Source organism: Boleophthalmus pectinirostris, unplaced genomic scaffold, assembly GCF_026225935.1.
Source record: "Boleophthalmus pectinirostris isolate CB_2022bp ecotype Guang Dong unplaced genomic scaffold, ASM2622593v1 HiC_scaffold_3, whole genome shotgun sequence".
NCBI lineage: Eukaryota > Metazoa > Chordata > Actinopteri > Gobiiformes > Gobiidae > Boleophthalmus > Boleophthalmus pectinirostris.
This window is the reverse complement of record NW_026571299.1, coordinates 9776729-9787120: the sequence shown is the minus strand read 5'-3', so window position 1 is coordinate 9787120 and position 10392 is coordinate 9776729. Positions and strand designations below refer to the sequence as shown.

The 10392-nt window shown below is 36.7% G+C and overlaps 1 protein-coding gene across 1 annotated transcript; it reads right to left on the bottom strand.

Annotated features, from left to right (window-relative positions):
• Window positions 1-508: 508 nt before the first annotated feature.
• ccndbp1 (cyclin D-type binding-protein 1) lies at window positions 509-9265 on the bottom strand. Its single transcript, XM_020927426.2, has 11 exons — window positions 9108-9265; window positions 8951-9010; window positions 7045-7124; window positions 6881-6962; window positions 6259-6355; window positions 5049-5122; window positions 4886-4962; window positions 3370-3629; window positions 2343-2403; window positions 2214-2260; window positions 509-754 (listed from the first exon to the last, which is right to left on the bottom strand). Exons 1-11 carry the CDS (start codon window positions 9193-9195, stop codon window positions 646-648), a joined length of 1035 nt encoding a protein of 344 aa, XP_020783085.2. The 5' UTR covers window positions 9196-9265; the 3' UTR covers window positions 509-645.
• Between the last annotated feature and the right edge of the window lie 1127 nt (window positions 9266-10392).

Genomic DNA, 10392 nt, shown 5'->3' with positions numbered 1-10392 from the left:
TATAAATAAAGTGGATTTGGATTTTTTTTTTTTTTCTAATTTTTGTGGCCATCTTTTGAGAACACCAGATTTTGATTTAGTTTTTATCCTTCCAATTACAGACATATCAAGTCTTTGAGTACATTTTTTGGCTACTGTGGTTGCCTAAAGATCCCATAGTAATAGAATAAATAACTTCTGACCAACCAAAATATCAAAAATGAATCAAAAATATAAAATTAAAATCTACATGAAACAAAAAAACATGTTGAAAATGCTTTTTTACATGGATTGCTCTGTCTGGAAAGTTTCACAGTGTGGCATTAAACCTTTCTATCATCATGGACACCAAACCAGGTCAAGTTACAGGTCATATCAGTGGAGAGGTGACCCCACTCAGTCAGAATGCTTGTTTTTGTAGGTATTTTTGAGCTATAAAACCATAATGCCATACTGAGGAACATCCGAAGCAAAGCAATGACGTATCAATAGAAACAAGAAGATCTGAGAAATAAAAAAAAGCCCAGAATAAAAATACTAAGAGGCGTTTTTAATCACACTTTTGTACAGAGCCTTGGAGCCCATGAGCACAATTTGTTAAGCGATATATATATATTTTTGTTACATATTTAGAACAGATTAAAGTCCATATTTGTAATCGCAGTCCTATGTGTCCTGGTGCATGAGGTCTCTGGCTTTCTGCAGGTTGTGGTCCACGGCGTTGTCCAAAAACTGCACCCAGGTCAGCTCCGCCTCTCCGCAGACGTGACTCGACCTGAATAACACAGTAACATGGATATGGACATGAGCAGAAAGTAGATCACTATCACTATTACAACTTTTCACACAAGTACCACCTACAATACAATTTAGTAGGGATGTAACAATAACCAAAATATCGTGATATCGTATCGTCAAAAGTCTCAAAATAACAACGTGGGCTGTCACAATATATTGAATCACAAGTTCCTTTGCGTAAATACATGGTTTTATAGTAGCAACAGCTTATGAACATTGGGAACTACATATCCCATGATTCATTTCAACACAAAAAACATAAAGAAATATGTTTTTTACTTGAATTCTTGGGATTATGATGGAAATAATTCACACCAAAATCTTGTCAACGTATTTTAAAAGAAGAAACATGTCCTATCTACAATTATATCAGCCTCTCCAAAATATCGTACCGTGAGATGTATATCGTGATAATATCGTACCGAGAGATTTGGATATCGTTACATCCCTACTATTTAGCTTTCACCAGATCTAAACCTGGACTTTATCAGGTTTTAATTAGGACTAAACCTGGTGTAAAATGTACAGAAGCACATTTCTGCCAGTAAATACAAAATAAAAGCCTCACAGAAAGTCATAATTATGAGTTTAAAAGTCACGATTACAAGTTTTAACTCATAATTATGATATTTAAACTCATAATTATGAGTTTTAAAGTAATAATTCTGAGTTGAAAAGTGATAATCATGACTTTAAAACTCATAATTATGACTTTAAAATTCATAATTATAACTTTAAAACTCATAATTATGACTTTCTGTGAGACTTTTATTTAGTACTTACTGGCAGAAATGGGCTTCCAAAAAAAATTTTACAAAACAATGGATCAAGTTGTTCTAAATAATGAGCCTAAAGAAAGAAAGAAAAAAAAAAAAGTCTCTAATAGAGCAAATACTCAAACTGCAGAGGGACCAGCGCACCACAATTTGAGAAACTCTGCACTAGGCACATTATTGAGTAAAGAAACTAAGAGGAGCTTCATAAAAATAATGAAAAAGTAACGAGAATAAAACTGCAACTTTATAGCACACTTAGTCATAAAAGTCAGTTTTTTGTTTTTTTTTACATTAAGACCAGCAGAGGGCAGCAGAGTACAAATCTGCAGTAGTGTTTTATCATAAACTACAAAAATGACTTATTCATTGAATTCTTGTAGATTGAGAGAAGAATATGGATCACAATATCAAATTTGACATCAGTATTTCACGATTATTGGCTCCATGACCAAACAACAGCAAAATTCTTTAAGAAAATTTAAGATTTCAATACTGTTTGGTCAGACTTTCTCTCTTTCTTCTCATAGTCATTGTTGCACTAAAATATGATAATGTAGCATCACTAATCCCTCTTTACTGGGTGACTTCTGCACCGTCTGTCATATTTCAAAACAATACTTGACGCAAATAATCTCAAAAAGTACAAAAAGATCATGTTACCTGATAATGTTAAGGACCTTCTTTAAGATTGAAGCCAGTTTAGACGCCTGTGGGTCAGAACATTACAGGTGTTAGTTTGTGTGGACATATTTATAATGTGTAAAATGAAAAACTGTGTGTGTGACTTGCATTGTTCTCGACTCCGTTGTAGTCCATGGGAGGATAGAGACACAGGGCCAGGTCATCCACGCTGCACACAAAATAAACAAGCACATTTTACCATTTTACATTCATTATCCTACTATATGCAAGCATAAAGATGGGAAAGAAGTGTTAAGTAATGTTACTTTAATATGGACAAAATTAAACAAGAAAAAAAATGCAGCCAAAATATCTAAATAGACCTACACAATGAAGATTTTTCTAGTCTTTTTTCAAGATTGCAAATGTGTTTTTTTTATTTGAGTACTAGTGAAATGAATTACACAAAAGTAAAACTATTGCGTATTTCTATGTATCTAACCCAAACTGCCCTCACCAGACCACACCTGTGCAGAGCTACATGTGCATTATGTAATTTTTCTGGTGGAGGGTCCGTTAACCTGCTTGTTTCTTGTTTCTCTGCCAGGAATGTTCCACAGTATGGCATTAAACAGCTCTACCTTACATTTATTCAATTACAGGTGGTTTTATAACTCAAAAAAAAATAGACATTCTGACTGAGCGGGGTTGACTCTCCGCAGATCTGACCTGTAACTTGGTCTGGTTTGGTTTCCATTCAGAAAAATTTAATGCCAAAAGAAATTTAACAACAAAAAGTTACAAAAAAAAAAAAAAAAAAAGTTACAAAAAAAAAAAATTTACAAAAAAAAAAAAAAAGTTAAAAAAAAAAAAAAAGTTACAAAAAACAAAAAAAAAAACAAAAACAAAAAAACAACAACAACAACAAAAAAAACTCGTGAAACTAAAATAGTTACCTTGAAGTACTGGCGAGTCATATTTTTTGATTTCTTACAATGACAGCAAAAATATTAAAGTAAATAAAAAATGGTGACCCCACAATTAGGAACTGAATTGATAAACAGTGTCAAAATCTCATCTTTTTTCGTTGAACCAATCTCGTGTCTCGTGCCTCGTTTTGTGTAAATTCTATCTCGTACCACCCCTAATTTCTACAAACACTTTAAAAACGATCTGTAAAATGACGTTTCTTTACCCCGGGCTGATGTCTTTGGAGACGTCCGCGAGGTCGTCGAGCTGGGCCAGGCTCTGAGCGCCGTTCACGTCCGCGTTCGACCTCACCGCCGCCGTCAGCTTCCTCAGACACGCCGCGGACGCCTTCATCAGACCCTGGCACGGGCCGATCACGCGCCGGTCCTGCTCCGACCAGTACGTGTCCTGGTTTCCCCGAGGCTCCGCCCCCTCGATCACGTCATCCAGGATGTCGCCAAAAGGGTCCTGGGCTTCGGACAGAGCCTGAGAGAACAGAGGTTGGATCTGTGTTTACGGTTTGCACAGATGAAACATAACACTGCAATAATTAAAATATTTTTGTTAACCGATAAAAAAGGGCTGTACTAAATTTTCTCATGAACTAAAGTAAAAATGTGTCAGACATGTTGTAAAAACGAGGTCAAAGGGCCAAAATAAAACAAAATAAAGGTCAAAATAAAGCAGTTTTATTTTCTATGAACCAGTAAGTAAGGCTAGTGCACTATTAGAATGCTAGTTTTCTTTCTTTTTTTTTTTTAGTTTGTATGCTTAGTTGTTGTTTGAAGAAGCACAAAGATAAAACTAGGTAGATCAAAGAAATGTGTTCACAAAAATCAGGTACAGCGAGTTTAAGGTGCAATGACTCCACCTAGTGGCCCTATGAGGAAAGCCATTTAAACCAGGTTAAAACTGACAGTCATTTAGCATTTAAAGGTACACTGCGGAATATTTCTAGTGAAGGGTCTGCCATCTGCTTATCCCCATGGAGATGTTATTGTTTTGTCTAGAACAGAGGTCTTCAACAGGGGGCTTGCGACCCCTAGGGGTGTCTTGGAGGTACTGCAGGGAGGAGTCGCAAAATCTTTGGTTGATGAGACTTTTTTTTTTTTGAAGGATGAGGATGAACTGGTTTTCAGCAGGTTCTGTCTGTTCGCTCCTTCACCGCGTCTGTCTCTCCCTTTTCATCCCCTCGTCTCTCGCTCCCTGTCAAACTGCAAACACGTCGGCCCAGATTTTATAGTTTCTTCTAAGATACATGTGAAGAGTTCTGTTATAGTTTTACTTTTACACACAGCAGAATCTCTACGTACTACCGCGCATTGGTAAGGGGCAGCCCGCATTAACGAGGCCCCAAAGTCCACACTCTGCAGCCAGCCTCCTCTCTACCTCCGGAGGCAGTCGTGTCTTTCCTCTCGCTCCTAAGATCAGAATGAACGGAAAAGTTCCATGGCCCAATTCAAACTCTGTGATTGCGCGCTGTGGTTCCTCTCTCGTTTAGTCAGATCATTTAAAAAAGTCACACTTTGAGCCCATTTTCTGTGATGTCATCGCTCCACTGCTCTGGCCTTCCCGTAGTCACCGCGAGCACAAAGAGCAGCTTAAACTTCAGGCCTGAATTATCTTTGGTCAGACTCAGGTTTATTTCTGTCATGGAACAAGTTGAGGCTTAAACTGGAGATGGAGCTAGTTTCTGCTCAGAATTTCAGGATAAGGTTAAAAGTCAAAAGAAGGAAATCTACCTCTTCAATTTCTTCGATAGCATCTTTGATGACTCCCACCTCTCCAGATATGACCACCAACAGAGCTGCTTTGTTATCTGAGAAAACATCCAACAGAAATACAGAAGTCTAATATTTGAATACATCCAAATACTTCATACTTAAACCTAAAAACAGTACAAACCTTTAGGCAGGGAGTCGAAGCGATCACAGGCCGACCACACCGTCCCTGTAGAGGTCAGCTGGTCCTGGCTCAAACTAAAGAACAAAACTTGGATTAAGTATTGAGAGTTTTTTTTAACATTGCAACATTGCCAACTGCATAACTGGTTGATTGTTCTTAACCCTCCTGCAGGTACATTTTTGTATGTCGCTACTTTTATTTTTTGCATAACTTTGACTATATTGCACCAAAAAGCATGCAAATTGGCCAGTTTGTGTATTTTGTCAAGTATTTTTAAGTTATGTGTTTTTGAACAGTCTTTAATCAAAATACTCACACCCCTGGTCCTTTTTGTTTGATTGTCTTCCATTCAAAATGGCTCTTTTACGGACATAACTTTGCCAGTATATGTTTACTTTTTTATTTATTTTTCATTCTTTGATGTTGAAAACCCTTCAAAATGTTCTTTTTTCTGTCTTTTTGAATTTTTTGATATATTTTTTTTACTGTGTATCTTCCATTACAACTTTATATCAACAGAAAGACATCTGTACAAATTTGTAAATACTAAATTATAACATCAATACCCATAACTCAAAAATTCCATCCAGAAAGAAGAGACAATTTATGCACAAGGAAAGGATTTTTATGACACATCAAATCTTCATTTAGCCAAATAAAACAGCCACTGTTTATTTGTATTTGTCTAATCATAGCTGTTGTGTAACTGTTGTAAGTCAGTAAGTAAGTCTTTATTTATATAGCGCTTTTCACAGATATTTGTCACAAAGACACTTTACAGAGCATTATTCAGCATTATTCATTCACTCCACACCCGGTGATGGTAAACTACTATTGTAGCCACCGCTGCCCTGTTGGGCAGACTGATGGAAGAGCGGCTGCCATGCCAATCTGCGCCATCAGACCCTCCGACCACCACCATCACTCACACACACACCACTTTCATACTAGGCAATGTGGGTGAAGTGTCTTGCCTAAGTACACAATGACAGTTTTGTGACTGGCGCCCCCCTGTGGCACCTGAATTTCCCAGTGTCTCCCATCCAAGTACTAACCAGGCCCTGCTGAGCTTCTGAGATCTGACGGGATCAGGCTTTGACAAGCCAGTATGGACACATTACATGGTTGTGTAATTTAGATGAGTTTTGGTCCTTGTTATTGTTATGGTTGCTAGGTAACAGTTAAATATTTGATCATTTTGTGTATGTACCTCTCCAGCGGTGTACTGATGATGACGTCTAAGAGCTGAGTGAGTCCTTCTAAAACGTCCACTGTGGCGTCTCTGACCTGCCGCCTCAGAGTCACACCTGGAATCAGCAAGAATCTGTATTATTAAAAATTCATATTCCACAATTTTGCCTCTACAGAACTTAAAGGTGCACTGCTGTGTAAATTTTTGGTTGCTTGTTTCTATAGAGACGTCATGTCAAGTGGTTTGGCAGCTCAAAAATACCTAGAAAAACAGGCATTCTGAGTGTGAGCGGGGTCACCTCTCTACAGAGCTGACCCATAACTCGGTCTGGTTTAGTTTCCATGAAGATAAAATCCCCCTCAAAAACGAGGTGACTCACAGGCTTTTCCTTAATAAAATAAACGTACAATACAAAATGGTTTAATGCCATATTGTGAAACATTCCAGACATGCAATAACATCTCCATGAAGAAAAGCATTTGACGGACCCTCCACCAGAAAACGACCAATAACTTTAAACTTTATTAATTTTAGAGTGATGTGGGTACGGATATTTAGTACCAAAATTTGGCATCTTCTTCATTATTAAATATTACGATGTACCAAACTGCAGTGTGAAGTGAATAAAAATCTCTTTTACCTTGACTCTTGGGAAGCCAGTAATAGACGGTGGACAAAGCGAGGACACTTTTCAAAATGGAGTCTGAAATCTTCTCTCCATCCTGAAATTAAAAAAAGAAAGTATTAGTTTTCTCATTTCTTATTAAAAAAACACTGTAGAGGATGAATGACAAAAATGCTTACCTGTGCTGAGGGCAGTGGAGGTCTGGAATAGGCCAGACTGAGCTTGGTGGCTTCTTGAGACACTGCTTTCACTGCTTGATCTAAGGAGAAAAGAATATAAGTTAAGTTGCAATATTAAAAAGCTGCACTATGTAAGTTTTCTGGTGGAGCAGTTGCCACCTGATAGAGATGTTGTTGCTTTGCCAGAAAGGTTCTACAGTATGGCATAAAACATATCAACAAAACGTCTCTCAAATACTGCAAAAAAACATGCATTCTTACAGTGAGCAGACCTGCCTCTCCATTGATCTGACCTGTAACTTCTTAGCCTGGTTGTGTCACCATGGAGACAGATTTTTTTTTTGCTGTACTGTGGAAGATTCCAGGCAAAGCAATAACATCTTCATGACAAGCAGGTACCGTACCATCCAACTACAAAGTGTTTTTGGAAAGCACTTTTATAATATTAAAGGTTTTATGTTACGCAAAATTGACTCTTGTGAGCTTTAAGTCATGTTATAATGTTGTTTCCTCCTCAAAAACATATATGGAGTTGTATTTTGTTTCATTCACACCTGTCTGAGTATATTTATTACTCTGTCTACATTTCCAAAGCTCAAAATGCTCTGTTCCACCTCAGGGTATCCCCAGGTTTGACTACCCCAAATTTAAGACTTTGTTAAGGCCACTTAAATGAATATTAAGACCAATATTGCACCCATTATTCGGGCGAAAAACACCAGTTCCAATTCTAATAATGACCAACCAACTACTATATCTAGAATCTAAGAGTCACTGTGGATTAATCCTACACTTCCCCATGATCCATCCAACGTCTTCTTCCACTGTACTCATTGTTCACTCATTGCCGCCGGCGCCAGACACCAAAGTACTGTTTGTGTGTACTCCAAATAAGATGTTCATTCACATTACATGATTTCACATTGTTGTTGTTTTATTTTCCTCCCTCCATTAAACATTGCACTGAAAAAATAAGACTTGTACAACATAATTTAAGAATTTTTAAGGCCTTAATTTCAGAACATGAAATTTAAGACCTTTTTAAGGCATTTTGTGATGAAGCTCCTTTTACATTTTGTTCAGTAGAAATTGGGAATTCATGGCTGAAATTATTTAAATCATTCTAGTGAAGATGTAAGATGTGTGGAGTTTAAAAACACGGTGGAGGACTTCCCGTATTACCACATGACATCACAAGGTGGAGTGTTAAATATGCAGGGTTTGTGTTTTAAAAATATGTGAAAGAAACAAAACATTCCAGGTCTGTTTGTGATGAGGAAACAGCATTATAACATTAGTGTAACCAGAATTTCAAAATCAAAAACTGGGACTCTCGTTTTTTTGGTCTGTTGGTAATAATAAAATTGTGAAACGAGTGCGCAATTAAGGAAAACTGTTGTGCACTCAGCCAAGTCATGACAAACATGAGTCAGCATAATCACATTTTCTTTGTGTTTTGGTCATTTTTAAGCAGATTTTCTGTATTTTACTTAAATGAATTATACATTTATGCCTCTTTTTACTGCTGGCAGGTATCAGATTAGACAAAAATAGGGACACGTGGAATATTTCTTATATAAAATTGGGATAAATCACTGGTTTTGGATAAATCTGCTGGGATAAGAGACACAGAGCTCAAAACTGGGTAAATAGAGACGTCTGGTCACCCTACATAACACAGATCAGAAAATAGTTTAGTATGAGCCCTTTAAACGCTGCTTCTCAATCGCTTCTCTCAGGTAAGATTGGAAAGTGAAAGGACAAAATGACAGAACACTGGTTTTAGTGAACTTTGAACAGTGTAATTTGGATTTATAGAGGAAATATCCAGCTGAGCCACTGTTTAGACAAGACCAAAATGGACTATAAACTGGCACTTTAAAATACATAAAAATACAATACTAACTCAGCGTTTCCCAGAAGTTGGAAAGATTAAACTCTGCTTCATCCTCGTTTGATTCTCCATCTGTCAACAACAACAACAACACACGCCACAGTTATTATTATTACGCAGCTTGCTAATACCGCTAATGATAACGTGACCACAATTCGCGCATTTTTACCTCTGACTTTATCTCTAATGCACTGGATGGAGTTGAGAAGGTTCCGTAATGTCACGCAAAGATCCCCGTCGTTGTTTTGGGCGCTCATTTTAGCGAAGTTTGTAGAAATGTGACAGCGGCAGAGGAGGCATGTGGCGTGTTTTGGAACTGTACAGGAGCGGAAGTGAAGCGTCGGAGCGTTTTAGCAGAAGGACATCCTTTTAGAGGATTTATTAATTTATTTTTATTGTTTTTATTTATTTATTGCCATATAACTATAATAAAATCGAATCTAATAAAATCTAATATAATAAAATAACTATAATAAAATTAATTATAATAAAATAAAAAAAATAAGCGTTTTTATTGTAGATCCTTGTGTTTGGCGCCCTCTGCTGGCAAAAATACAGCATTTCACACAGGCTATAGAAAGTAAAAATGCAAATACGTAAATTAGAATCAGAAATACTTTAGATTATAATTTTTTTCAGCTAAGAATTGCCGACAAGTATAGGGTGACCAGATTTTCAAAAAAAAAAACAAAACAAAACTGTGACACACCCAGTTTGTGATGGTTGTCAATAATAAAATTGTGAAATGAGGAATTAAGGAGAAGTGTTACGCACTCGGCACTAATGTGAGTCAGTATAGTCAGATTTTCTTCATGTTTTGGTCATTTTTAAGCAGCTTTTCGGCATTTTACCTAAACAAATGCCAATGTATGCCTCTCTTTACTGTTGCAAGGATCAAATTGGTCAAAAATAGAAACATTTCTTGTATAAAACTGGGACAAAGGGCTCAAAACTGGAACTGTCCAGGGTAAACAGGGACATCTGGTCATCCTAGACCAGTAGACAATGATAAATAAATATAGACTACATATTCAGTAATGATATCCAGTAATCTTATTGTAAAGAAGAAAAAAAAGTCTAAATAATTAAAAATAAAGACAAGAGACAGAGATCTTACCACAGGAGTTATCAATCTTATATTTAAAGGTCCAATATTACACAAAATTTACACTTATATGCTTTGACCCACTTTATAATGCTGTTATTTAATCAAAAACATACCTGGAGTTGTGTTTTGTTTCATTCATACATTAATGAGCAATCTTTTATTAGTCTGTCTACATCTCTGACAGTTCAAGGGCTAAAATGATTCAAATTATTCTAGTGAAGGTATGGAGTTTAAAAACATGGTGGAGAACTTCCGGTATCACCACATGACATCACAAGGTGGAACAACGCTGCATGGTTTTCTGTATTTTAGCTAAACAAATGACAATATATCGCAATTTTTACGG

Bases quoted from the DNA above. Each gene is read 5' to 3' on its own strand.
- ccndbp1 (XM_020927426.2), bottom strand. From the start codon at position 9,195: ATGAGCGCCCAAAACAACGACGGGGATCTTTGCGTGACATTACGGAAC. The intron at 6,356-6,880 runs GTAAAAGAGATT...TGCTGATTCCAG, and splicing joins CTGGCTTCCCAAGAGTCAAG to GTGTGACTCTGAGGCGGCAG. The intron at 3,630-4,885 runs GTAGATTTCCTT...CTGTTCTCTCAG, and splicing joins CTATCGAAGAAATTGAAGAG to GCTCTGTCCGAAGCCCAGGA.